This window comes from Oncorhynchus gorbuscha, linkage group LG12, assembly GCF_021184085.1.
Source record: "Oncorhynchus gorbuscha isolate QuinsamMale2020 ecotype Even-year linkage group LG12, OgorEven_v1.0, whole genome shotgun sequence".
Classification (NCBI taxonomy): domain Eukaryota; kingdom Metazoa; phylum Chordata; class Actinopteri; order Salmoniformes; family Salmonidae; genus Oncorhynchus; species Oncorhynchus gorbuscha.
The window spans coordinates 29713363-29727274 of NC_060184.1; the positions used below are offsets into that span (position 1 = coordinate 29713363).

Here is a 13912-nt window from a genome sequence, read left to right on the forward strand (position 1 = left end):
AAACATACAGTAGAACAAAAGAAAACCTTCATTACAGTGAGTGCAAATGATGTAAGAAAAGGGAGGTAAGGCAATAAATAGGCCATGGTGGCGAAGTAATTACAATATACCAAATAGACACTGGAATGGTAATGTGCAGAAGAGGAATGTGCAAGTAGAGATACTGGGGTGCAAAGGAGCAAGATGAATAAATACAGTATGGGGATGAGGTAGTTGGATGGGCTGTTTACAAATGGGCTATGTGCAGTGATATGTGAGCAGCTCTGACAGCTGGTGCTTGAAAGCTAGTGAGGGGGATATGAGTCTCCAGCTTCAGTGACCTTTGCAGTTCGTTCCAGTCATTGGCAGCTGAGAACTGGAAGGAAAGGCGACCAAAGGAGGAATTGGCTTTGCGGGTGACCAGTGAGATATACCTGCTGGAGTGCGTGCTACGGGTGGGTGCTGCTATGGTGACCAGTGAGCTGAGATAAGGCAGGGCTTTACATAACAGACTTGTAGATGACCTGGAACCAGTGGGTTTGGCGACGAGTATGAAGCGATGGCCAGCCAACGAGAGGGTACAGGTCGTAGTGGTGGGTAATATGGGGCGTTTTTGACAAAACGGATGGCACTGTGATAGACTGCATCCAATTTGTTGAGTGGTGTTTGAGGAATTGCATGTTAAACAAGTGGAGCTGGGCCTGACTTAAACTGGATGCCACTATAGAGGTTAAAGGAACAACACACGCTTTCCCACTTTTTCAATTCAATGGATTAAAAGGGGTATGCCAGGTGTACGCTCTGCCTGAAAGGTCAATTATGCCAACAAAGTTTATCATGCTCTGCTGGCACATTGTGGAACAGATGTCCACATTCAGACAGTGTACAATGTAATAATATGCAGTGTAGCGTAAAGATATTGATTTTGATGAAATTGACAGTAAGCCGTGCGAGGGGTGATTATTGCATTTTACTTGGTGAACGCAATTTTTGCACAAATGTAGCCTTGTGCACTTGATCGACGTCTACTATAGTGGCCACTATAATAGAGCAAAAATAAAATGCCTGTTTCATATTTCTACTAAAGATATTTTTTTCCCCAAGTGCAATATTTGTGTGTGTGGTCACAAGTGTTCTATTATAAAGGCTGTCATGGCTAACTGCAATATTAGTGTATTTATTTCCTCAAGACTTGAGTGTCATTTGCAGTAAAGTCTAGGCAACAAATAACATTGGATTGCTTTCTTTACATTTTTTTAGCTGTGAGTTAGGTTCACATTAACCACTTTCTTTTACAGAGACTGATCATGTTGATAATTTTCTTTGTTTAATTAGTGAACCTGCATTTCCTCCTAGCAGGGATTTTTTTTGTTTGCATGTTTCAGTGAAGAAAAAAGGTGTCACCTTTTTTGGGCCCTCAACAGTTTGCTTCCCTGTTATTGTTAGGTTTTAGTAGGCACAACTGACTCAACACAGACTTTTACAACATCTGAGTTCATTAAGATCAGAGCTGCTGTCCTCGTACCTCTCACAGAGTACAGTCAAAACATCCTTGGAGACGAGTGATACTATTGTTCCATACCTGGAAAGTTTCTCCAGTAGGTTGGCAAGAGGTAGACCACATTGTGGTCCAATGTCCCCAGGGGGTGTCTGGTGGTGGCAGAGAAAGCACTTGGTATTGTCCGATAGCACAAATCGAGTCTTATTTTTCCTAGTGTGACATTTCACATATTGGTGGTACATGCAAAGTACAGTTTAAAATCCCCTAAAATAAATGTTGGCGCGTCGGGTGAGATTCCAGTTTCTGTGACTGGTTATTGATCAGCAAGATGGCGGGTAAGGGAAGATTGTTTAAATCTTTCTGATTCCCCCACGTTTGGGTTTGTAATCCACTCGCAGGCAATCAGGGATTAGATGGGCCATTGGAATATCCATCGTGTTTGAATTGCATTGTAGTAGAAACTCTCTGCTGTATTGGATTCCGCTGCCAGCGGCGTTTTCATAATTTAGTCCGTTATTGTACATACCTGCTACAATCAACAAGATCAGTCCAGCACACCATCACTGTAAAGCTGTTGAGAGATAAAAACCTAAAACGCCACACCCACTGTGGGATGCAACAGAGCCGTGCCCCCGTCACTCTACAAGGTGGTTGAAAGTGTTACACAGGTGCTGGCCCATGTTGACTCCATTGCTTTCAACTGTTGTCAAGTTGGCTGGATGTCCTTTGGGTGGTGGACCATTCTTGATACACACAGGAAACTGTTGAGTGTGAAAAACCCAGGAGCTTTGCAGTTGTTGACACACTCAAACCGGTGTGCCTGGCACCTACTACCATACCCCGTTCAAATGCACTTTTATTTTGGCCATTCACCCTCTGAATTTGCACACAAACACAATCCATGTCTCAATTGTCTTGTTTCATATGCTTAATCTACACTGATTTGAAGTGGGTATAACAAGTGACAGCTTGCACCTGTTCAGTCTGTCATGAAAACAGCAGGTGTTCCTAATGTTTTGTAGACTATGCATATGGCCAATATAAGGACTGTTATTGCATGACGCAGAGTGCCTGGATACAGCCATTAGCTGTGGTATATTGTCCATAAACCACAGTGGTGCCTTTTTGCTATTAACTGCTTACCACCATAATTAGAACAAGTCATACCCCTTTCTGATATATTGTGACCCAAACTACCCGGTTTGATATTATGAATATACAATACCTGTCAAGTTTGGACACCTGTTTTCTTAATCAAATTTTATTGCTCACATCGTTAGCAGATGTTATTGCCAGTGTATCAAAATGCTTGTTCTGACAGTGCAGCGATATCTAACAATTTCACAAATACCTAATACGCACAAATCCAAAGGGATGGAATATAAATATATGGATGAGCAATGTCAGTGGCTTCGGCTAAGATGCAATAGTATAGAATACAGCATATACATATGAGATGAGTAATGCAAGATATGTAAACATTATTAAAGTGGCCAATGATTAAGTCTGTAGGCAGCAGCCTCTGCTAGTGATGTCTAACATTTTGATGTCCTTGAGAGAGAGAAGCTGTTCTTCAGTCTCTTGGTCCCAGCTTTGATGCACCTGTACTGACCTCGCCTTCTGGATGGTAGCGGGGTGAACAGGCAGTGGCTCGGGTGGTTGTCCTTGATGATGTTTTTGGCCTTCCTGTGACATTGGGTGCTGTAGGTGTCCTGTGGGGCAGGTAGTTTGCCCCCTGCTATCCTCAAAGTGAGAAAAGAACCTGTTTGCCTTGTCTGGCAGCATGACTGTGGTGTCTGGGACGTGGCTGGCTGTCCTTTTGTAGTCAGTGATTGTCTGTAGACCCTGCCACATGCGTCTCATGTCTGAGCCGTTGAATTGCTACTCCTTTGTCTCGATATTGACGTTTTACCTATTTGATTGCCTTGCGGAGGGAATGACTACACTGTTTGTATTCAGCCATATTTCCCATCACCTTGCCATGGTTAAATGCAGTGGTTCGTGCTTTCATTTTTGCATGAATGCTGCCATCTATCCATGTTTTCTGGTTAGGGTAGGTTATAATAGTCACTGTGGGTACAACATCTCCTATACACTTCTTGATAAACTCCGTGACCGCCTCGGTGTACACGTCCATATTATTCTCAGAAGCTACCCAGAACATATCCCAGTCCGCATGATCAAAACAATCTTGAAGGGTGGATTCTGATTTGTCAGACCAGCGTTGAATAATCTTTTTCACGGGTACTTCCTGCTTTGAGTTTCTGCCTATAGGAAGGGAGGGGCAACTTTGCCGGAAGGAGGGTGGGGGAGGGTCTTGTATGCATCCCGGAAGTTAGAGTAACTATGGTCCAGTTTTTTTCCCAGAGTGAGTGCTACAGTCAATATGTTGGTAGAATTTAGGGTGTCTTTTCCTCAAATTTGCTTAAAATCTCCAGCTACAATAAATGCTGCATCTAGGTATATAGTATGCATAACTTCCAGTGAAATTCCTTGAGGGCCGTCGTTGTATCGGCTTAAGGGGAAATGTACACGGCTGTGACTAACTGAAGATAATTCTCTTGGGAGGTAATACAGTCAGCATTTTGAGGAATTCTAGGTCATGTAAACAAAGACTTGAGTTTCCTGTATGTTATTACGATTACACCATGAAACATGCACCCCGCCCTTCTTCACAGAGATGTTTATTCTACACCTGCATTGCTTGCTGTTTGGGGTTTTAGGCTGGGTTTCTGTACAGCACTTTGAGATATCAGCTGATGTACGAAGGGCTATATAAATAAAATTTGATTTGATTCCTGTCAGGGCGATGCACTGAGAATCCAGATGGCTGGACTGACTCCCACAGTATATTGTGGTGGAAATTTCCTGTATTACCAAATCACAAGAGCGCAAACCACACATAAGACAGAGTTATCATAAAGTCCATCTTTAATTATATGAGCTCCATCACAACCCTGTGACTCTGATCAATTCAGTGTCTATAAATGAATTCTGAGTGCTTACACATTGCAACTGAGATCCTTTATAGCAAAAACACATATAGCCAGACAGCATTGGCTATAAATTATCGTTCACTTTTGGTCTCCTAAACTATGTTCTTATCTCGCTCTTGGTACCACTCCGGACCAACACCAATACCTCACCCAATGGCATATAATGAATACACACCCCCTCCTGGACAAGATCACAGAGAGCCAGTGACTGGCACACAGACATTGTAGAGCCAAGAGATAATTTGTTCCCCCTCAATCATCCCTTCACATGGTTCAAAAGATAAGTTTATACACATGACACATTCAGAGATAAGACCTCTCCCCTCTGGGCCCAAGTAACTTTCCCACATAAGCTTGCTATAAAATGAATAAGACATCTTATTTCTAAATGTTACCTAAAGAATTCTGATTCTGCCATGACAATATCCCAAGAGCCATGTTTCCGTGAAACAGAGTGTACAATCCTTGTCTCTCTGGAAAGCAACCCTTGTTCTGATCTCGTAAACTTTATCTAGGGACTGGACGTTAGCGAGTAATATACTCTGAAGCGGCTGGTGATGTGTGCCTCCTAAGTCTGACTAGGAGACCGCCTCCGGCTTCCTCTTATCCGGCGGTGTCGTTTTGGGCCGGCCTCGAATCAGTTCAAAGCCCTGGGTGGCGCAAACGAAGGATCCGCTTCAGGGAAGTCATATTACTGGTCATAGTGCTGGTAAGTTGACGCTGCTCTGATATCCAATAGTTCTTCATGGCTGTATGTACACACAAGATTTTCTGGGCTAACAATGTAAGAAATAATCAATCCTGCTCCAGAGTACAGGCCTCGGTATAATGCTCATTCCTTCAACGGAAAACGTGAATCCGACCATCAGCAGTCCTGTCTGGTCCAGCGACGGTGGGTTTATGCCCATAGGCGACGGTGATGTCTGGTGAGGACCTACCTTACAACAGGCCTACAAGCCCTCAGGCCAGCCTCTCTCAGCCCATTGCAGACAGTCTGAGCACTGATGGATGGATTGTGGTTCCTGGTGTAACTCGGGCAGTTATTGTTGCCGTCCTGTACCTGTCCCGCAGGTGTGATGTTTGGATGTACCGATCCTGTGCAGGTGTCGTTACACGTTGTCTGCCGCTTCGAGGATGATCAGCTGACCGTCCTGTCTCCCTGTAGCGCTGTATTAGGCGTCTCACAGTATGGACATTGCAATTTATTGCCATGGCCACATCTGCTGTCCTCATGCCTCCTTGCAGCATGCCTAAGGCAATTTCACGCAGATGAGCAGGGACCCTGGGTGTTTGGTGTTTATCAGAGTCAGTTGAAAGGCCTCTAGTGTTCATAACTGTGACCTTAATTGCCTACTGTCTGTAAGCTGTTGGTGTCTTAACGACCTTTCCACAGGTGCATGTTCATTAATTGTTTATGGTTCATTAAACAAGTATGGGAAACGGTGTTTAAACCCTTTACAATGAAGATCTGTGAAGTTATTTGGATTTTTACCAATTTATCTTTGAAAGACAGGGTCCTGAAAAAGGGACATTTTTTGCTGAGTTTCGTATGAAATTGATTCGGGAGAATGTTTTGTACCTGTTTGAATAGAAAGTGTTATTTTTTAGGGTTATGAGCTCGCCAGGCGTCAATGAGGTTGTAATCAGATAGTATATGTTGGAGAGCCTTGGTTGCCTGTGGATTGTTGGTCTTATTAGATTTGTCCAGATTGGCATTAATGTCTGTCCCAATAACCAGTTGGTGTTCAGTTAATTCCAACAATTATGCTGTTGAGAGGATCATATCAATTGGAGCATACACATTAATAAAGGCAATTTTTTTTTATTTCCATTGTGGATCCATTTTAGGAAAGTGATTATGCTTTCTTGGTCTTTTCCTTTACCAAGGATAGGGAATTTGAGTATCTATCATTGTGATTCCACGATTAGTTTTGTTTGTACAAGTGGTTCTCTATTCGGTCTCTTTGGTGCAGGTGTGTTTCTTGGAGCGTTGCTATATCAATATGGTTTTGGCGAGATTGTCAAGATTGCTTTAACATTGATAGGAATATTAAGGCCTTTGAAATTCCAGATGGGAATAGCTAGTGTTGCCATTGTTTTTCTAAAATGGAAGTGGTAGCAGCAGTAGCTTCTTTTGGTTAGGCAGTGACCAATGGGTGAGCTTCCCTGTGGGCCATGCTTTTTATTTTACATCAATACTAAAGATGCTAAACAAAATAAGTAAACAATTCAGACCTTTACAAATAACTTGGCAGACTTGATGAGTAAGGGTGGGTGATGACAAATAAAATGTAAAACATAGATATGACACGTGCAAGCCTAATCCCTTAACGTTCAAATAAGGTATAGCAGTAGGATCCATTAATTAATTAATTAATTAATTGACATGGTGTAATCACTGTTTAAATGTTCTGGAACATAGGCAATATAATTACAACTTCAATGCTCAGCAATATTGTTCCTTGTACCCAAACATGAGGGGTGTACTCATTTGTCTTATGCAGAGGACAGCATCATAGCAATGGGCTATGCTGCATGACTGACTGACTACATGGATAGCACACCTGAATGAGCCTGTCATGGGGTTCAATCTGTCAGCTTGTCCAGTTGTGTATTGGGTTTTATATGCTTCGCACATTACATTTACGAGAATGATTTAAGTGATTCCATTTTCTCTTTTAGGAGATTGATTATTCCTTCCAACTTAGCTGGTGCTGTTTCTAGGTCATGGAGTCTTCTCCAGATTTTCCACTTTGGTTGAATAAGTATCTATTTTAGCAGTGAACACTGCCATTGATTTCAGTTACCGGTTTGTATTGTCGAGGGCAATCTCCTCACCAACACCAACAATCTCTCGTATACTAGTGGCCTGCTATTTGCCTGGTATTGAGAGCCGCCATGTTTCCACAGTTGAATTGTGGATGGACAAATTCAAGCTGCTGGGGCGTAATAGACTTGGTAGTTATTTATTGTCACACAATGCATGTCTCCACCGTAATATAATATTTAGTATTAATAAGTCAGTCAATTCATGGTAATTTGCCAAAGAAAGTTACAAAGGCCATGTGTTTCAGTGTATGCCAGCTGACTTTTGAGGGATAGATGATGAATGTGTACTGTGTTGATGCATTTGACCTGTCTGTCCAGGCTTTTAAGTCACTTGATTGATATAGATGAGGCTGGTGGGAAGAGCTATAGGAGTACGGGCTCATAGTATTGGCTATAATGGAATACATGGCGTCAGGTGGTTTCCTATATGTTTGATACGGTTTCATTCCAGCCATTACGATGAGCCCGTCCTCCTATAGCGCCTCCAACCAGCCTCCTCTGATAACGTATATTTATCTCAAGCCAAATTAGGCTCTTTATTTCACTGATTAACTCTGGTCATCACCAACCTTACAATATATTTTTGTTCTGCTGTGTCCCTTTCCATTAGGAGATGAACAGAAGATCCAATATTGGCTCCTTAGTGCTGCAGAGGAGGACAAGACTGCATGTAAGAACAGGCCAATGCCACTTACCAGTGAATAGGGGATTATTTCAATGTAGATCCATACAAAAACACTAGTCCATTTTATTGTGTTCTTCAAAGTAGTTCCCTCCCACACAGTTACCTGAAAGCCAAGGGGGGGGGACAAGTAATTGTAAGTCTGGATTTACACTTAACCAAGCGTTCTCCTTAGCAATATGTCATTGATGCTTGTATAAAGTTATCAATTCTGGCATACATCAAAATATCACAATTCACATGTCAGGCTATTTGTATTTTTTATTTTTGGGTTGTGTATTGAAAATGAAAGTTTGAGCTGCACTGTATGGCAGGGTCAATGACATCCAATTAATTAATAGCACTGGTGATCTCCCAAAAAGGAAAAAAACACTGTAGAATTTGGTGTAAAAACTGCTACGAGGGACAAATGTGGCGTGTTTTGGAATATTTATTTCTCGTACAGAATAAAATGGGTTGACTTTTGTACTATGAGGGATAGTAGACTGACTTTTGTTGTTCGTTAGGCCTACTCATCTTGTTGGCTGACAAAGTAAATGTGGACTGTTCTTCCAATATTTTCAATATGCACCTTGGAATTGGATAAGGATGCATGCAGTTCCGTGTCTGTCATCACTAGTAGCCTGTGAGAAAGACCCGATCACTTTGACGGAGAGCTGTGAGAGGTGATTCGGAGCACTCTGGGAGAAGGGCACAACAGCCGCTGACCGTAAACGGCATGGATTTCTTTTGGGGGGGGTGCATTACGGCCACACAAAGGGGATGCCACCGTGAAATTCTAGGCATTATCAAGTGCTTGTCAAATTGTGAATGAGTAACTGATGTAGTGTGTTCAGCCTGCACAAAAAAACTAAGCAGAGCTCATGCCTTTCCAGCAACTTTTTTCCAATCATTCGGGTCATATCATGCAGCCTTACAATGTATTAAAAATCAAAACATAAAGCCCAGCGTTTGTAGAACTAAAGTTAGATTAATACCTCTAAATTAAGCGAAAAGGATTTCCTATTTCTTTGTTAACCACTCAACACATAGTCCATGTGCACACTCCCTCAAATCATTTGGAGAAAATATCCTTTCCATTTCATTCAACTTTGTTCAATTGTATTATTCATTCTACAAAATAATGCCACGGAATTCTAAGCAAATCCTGTCTGCTAAATTAGCTAGTGTATCCCACAGCCGTATGGCATAGCCAGATCAGGGCCATATTTAAATGTAGATGTTCCAAAGGTCTGCATCAGTCAGTGGCTTGTAGGCTATGCGTGGAAGCCAGGAGATGGTAAATGTATGTTTAATTAAGTCAATTACTGTGAGACCGACAGTTATTTGCTTGACAATCACCGGCTGACAAATACATGAGCTCCACAGCCCTATCCCCAGCCGAGTCATACCAAAGAAATGTTTTATATTGTTATGGTATATTCTCTCATTATTTGTGCATTTTAATGGACCCCAATGTAATGAAGACACTCAAACCTGCTGTTTCCATTCTCCTAAATTGCTTTGACTCTCTTACATTTTGTTTCAGTGAAAAGACAGAAGCGAAAACACAGTTTCCGGTGGTGAAGAGAATGCGGAGGATTTGGGCTGTAACTGCTGCACTTTTGGAGAGGCACTAAATATCCACATTATGAATATATTCATCAAGTTGTCTGAGGACTTGAGCCAGTTAATTACTGTGCATATAACAGGAAATGTAATTAATAGAGCACTTTTGTTTTTGTGTACAAATAAATGTGGCACCAAATTTGCATCATTCTATGAATTTCCAAGCATGGATCTGTAATCCTTTGTCCTTCTGACAATAGTACTGCACTGGGTATGGTTCCCTCGTCCCCTTGTTTTTAGTCGGTCACCCTACCTGAAAAATAATTTTGATCTTGGGTGGTGTTTTTACCAAGTTCCCCTACAATTGACCCATGTTACATTTAGCTCCACTTTCCCCTATTACTTAAATTGAATTGCGGCACGTTGAAGCCCTTAAGTCGTTTGTTGGCACAGTTTTGTGCCAACAAAGGGGTTAAATATGGGGTTAAATATGTCCAATAAATGTTTTTTAGCATTATTACGTCTCCAAGATATAGGACAGACATTTCAAAACTTGAACCCTTATGATTTAATTTTGTCCTTTTTCTTGTGCCATTTATCAATGCGTTTCTATGGGCTTTAGTAGTAAAGGCCAAATTCAATATTTTTGATACCTAAAGGGGTCCTAAAATTCAAAATCAAATGGCTAAATGATCCATGGTATGACCATCCACCAAAACAATTTCATATTGCTTTGTAGAACTAGTGTTAGTGCAATGACTTGAAGTCTATTGGTATCTACTACCATGCTAGCAGATACCATACCTTTATACTCTTCCGGCACCGACAGAGATGGCCGCCTCGCTTCGCGTTCCTAGGAATCTATGCAGTTTTTTGTTTTTTTACGTGTTATTTCTTACATTGGTACCCCAGGTCATCTGAGGTTTCATTACATACAGTCGAGAAGAACTACTGAACATAAGAGCAGCGTCAACTCACCATCAGTACGACCAAGAATATGACTTTCGCGAAGCGGACCCTGTGTTCTGCCTTTCACCCAGGACAAAGGAATGGATCCCAGCCGGCGACTCCAAAAAAAAAACGACTTCGAAAAAGGGGAAAACGAAGCTGTCTTCTGGTCAGACTCCGGAGACGGGCACATTGGCGAGGAGAATGCTGGGGAGTGTTGCACAATGTCCAGTCTCTTGACAACAAGATTGATAATCTGAGCACGGGTAGCATTCCAGAGGGACATAAGAGACTAACGTTCTTTGCTTCACGGAAACATGGCTCACTGGAGAGACTCGATCGGAGACGGTGCAGCCAGCTGGTTTCTCCACGCATCGTGCCGGCAAAAACAAACATCTTTCTGGTAAGAAGAGGGGCGGGGGCGTATGCTTTATGGTTAACGTGACGTGGTGTGGCCAAAACAATATACAGGAACTCAAGTCCTTCTGTTCACCTGATTTTAGAATTCCTCACAATCAAATGTAGACCGCATTATCTACCAAGGGAATTCTCTTCGATTATAATCACAGCTGTATATATTCCCCCCCCAAGCAGACACATCGATGGCTCTGAACTAACTTTATTTGACTCTTTGCAAACTGGAATCCATATATCCGGAGGCTGCATTCATTGTAGCTGGGGATTTTAACAAGGCTAATCTGAAAACAAGACTCCCTAAATTTTATCAGCATATCGATTGCGCAACCAGGGCTGGAAAAACCTTGGATCATTGCTATTCCAACTTCCCCGACGCATTTAAGGCCCTGCCCCGCCCTCCTTTCGGAAAAGCTGACCATGACTCCATTTTGTTAATCCCTGCCTACACACAGAAACTAAAACAAGAAGCTCCCACGCTGAGGTCTGTTCAACGCTGGTCCGACCAATCTGATTCCACACTCCAAGACTGCTTCCATCACGTGGACTGGGATATGTTCCGTATTGCGTCAGACAACAACATTGACGAATAAGCTGATTCGGTGTGCGAGTTCATTAGAACGTGCGTTGAAGATGGCGTTCCCACAGCAACGATTAAAACATTCCCAAACCAGAAACTGTGGATTGATGGCAGCATTCGCGTGAAACTGAAAGCGCGAACAACTGCTTTTAATCAGGGCAAGGTGACTGGAAACATGACTGAAAACAAACAGTGTAACTATTCCCTCCACAAGGCAATCAAACAAGCTAAGCGTACTGAGACAAAGTAGAGAGACAAAGTAGAATCTCAATTCAACGGTCTACAGTCAATGACGGATTACAAAAAGAAAACCAGCACCGTCACGGACCAGGATGTCTTGCTCCCAGGCGGACTAAATAACTTTTTTGCCCGCTTTGAGGACAATACAGTGCCACTGTCACTGCCCGCAACTAAAACATGCGGACTCTCCTTCACTGCAGCCAACGTGAGGAAAACATTTAAACGTGTCAACCCTCGCAAGGCTGCAGGCCCAGACGGCATCCCCAGCCGCGCCCTCAGAGCATGCGCAGACCAGCTGGCTGGTGTGTTTACGGACATATTCAATCAATCCCTATCCCAGTCTGTTGTTCCCACATGCTTCAAGAGGGTCACCATTGTTCCTGTTCCCAAGAAAGCTAAGGTAACTGAGCTAAACGACTACTGCCCCGTAGCACTCACTTACGTCATCATGAAGTGCTTTGAGAGACTAGTCAAGGACCATATCACCTCCACCCTACCTGACACCCTAGACCCACTCCAATTTGCTTACCGCCCAAATAGGTCCGCAGATGATGCAATCTCAACCACACTGCCCTAACCCATCTGGACAAGAGGGATACCTATGTGACAATGCTGTTCATCGACTACAGCTCGGCATTTAACACCATTGTACCCTCCAAGCTCGTCATCAAGCTCGAGACCCTGGGTCTCGACCCCGCCCTGTGCAACTGGGTACTGGGCTTCCTGACGGGCCGCCCCCCAGGTGGTGAGGGTAGGCAACATCTCCACCCCGCTGATCCTCAACACTGGGGCCCCACAAGGGTGCGTTCTGAGCCCTCTCCTGTACTCCCTGTTCACCCACGACTGCGTGGCCACGCACGCCTCCAACTCTATCATCAAGTTTGTGGACGACACAACAGTGGTAGGCTTGATTACCAACAACGACGAGACGGCCTACAGGGAGGAGGTGAGGGCCCTCGGGAATGTGGTGTCAGGAATATAACCTCACACTCAACATTAACAAAACTGAGGATGATTGTGGACTTCAGGAAACAGCAGAGGGAACACCCCCCCCCCCCCCCCCCTATCCACATCGATGGAACAGTAGTGGAGAGGGTAGTAAGTTTTAAGTTCCTCGGCGTACACATCACAGACGAACTGAATTGGTCCACCCACACAGACTGCATCGTGAAGAAGGCGCAGCAGCGCCTCTTCAACCTCAGGAGGCTGAAGAAATTTGGCTTGTCACCAAAAGCACTCACAAACTTCTACAGATGCACAATCGAGAGCATCCTGTCGGGCTGTATCACCCCCTGGTACGGCAACCTTAAGGCTCTCCAGAGGGTAGTGAGGTCTGCACAACGCATCACCGGGGGCAAACTACCTGCCCTCCAGGACACCTACACCACCCGATGTCACAGGAAGGCCATAAAGATAATCAAGGACAGCAAACACCCGAGCCACTGCCTGTTCACCCCGCTATTATCCAGAAGGTGAGGTCAGTACAGGTGCATCAAAGCAGGGACCGAGAATGTGAAAAACAACTTCTATCTCAAGGCCATCAGACTGTTAAACAGCCACCACTAACATTGAGTGGCTGCTGTCAACATACTGACTCAACTCCAGCCACTTTAATAATGTAAAATAATGTATCACTAGCCACTTTAAACAATGCCACTTTTATATGTTTACATACCCTACATTACTCATCTCACATCTATATACTGTACTCTATACCATCTACTGCATCTTGCCTATGCCGTTCTGTACCATCACTCATTAATGTATTTTTATGTACATATTCTTCATCCCTGTGTGTGTGTGTGTGTGTGTGTGTATAAGGTAGTTGTTGTGAAATTGTTAGGTTAGATTACTCGTTGATTATTACTGCATTGTCGGAACTAGAAGCACAAGCATTTCGCTACACTCGCATTAACATCTGCAAACCATGTGTATGTGACAAATAAAATTTGATTTGATTTTCACAGAATTTCTGGTAATGTCACACCAACTCGCGATGCCTCTCTTCAGCGCTCGACGTCGCCGGTCTACTGACCACCGGTCATGGCACCATCAGTACACACATCTGCTCCTCATTACGCTCACTTGGACCTCATCACCTTGATTACTCTCCCTTTATTTAGCCCTCAGTAGCCTCCGTCATTAGGAAGTATTGGTTTTGTTCACGTTCAGTACGCTTCTCCTGTTTTGTTTAT

General features: G+C 43.3%; 1 protein-coding gene across 2 annotated transcripts in view; it reads left to right on the plus strand.

Moving 5' to 3' along the window:
• LOC123991651 (snRNA-activating protein complex subunit 1-like) overlaps nt 1-9748 on the plus strand; it is a 28285-nt gene extending 18537 nt beyond the window's left edge. For both annotated transcript variants that reach the window (XM_046293294.1, XM_046293293.1), the window contains exons 10-11: nt 7916-7975; nt 9516-9748. In XM_046293294.1, the coding sequence (XP_046149250.1) occupies nt 7916-7975; nt 9516-9553 (98 nt within the window). In that variant the 3' untranslated portion in view covers nt 9554-9748. The remainder of the gene's footprint in view (nt 1-7915; nt 7976-9515) is intronic.
• Nucleotides 9749-13912: the final 4164 nt, after the last annotated feature.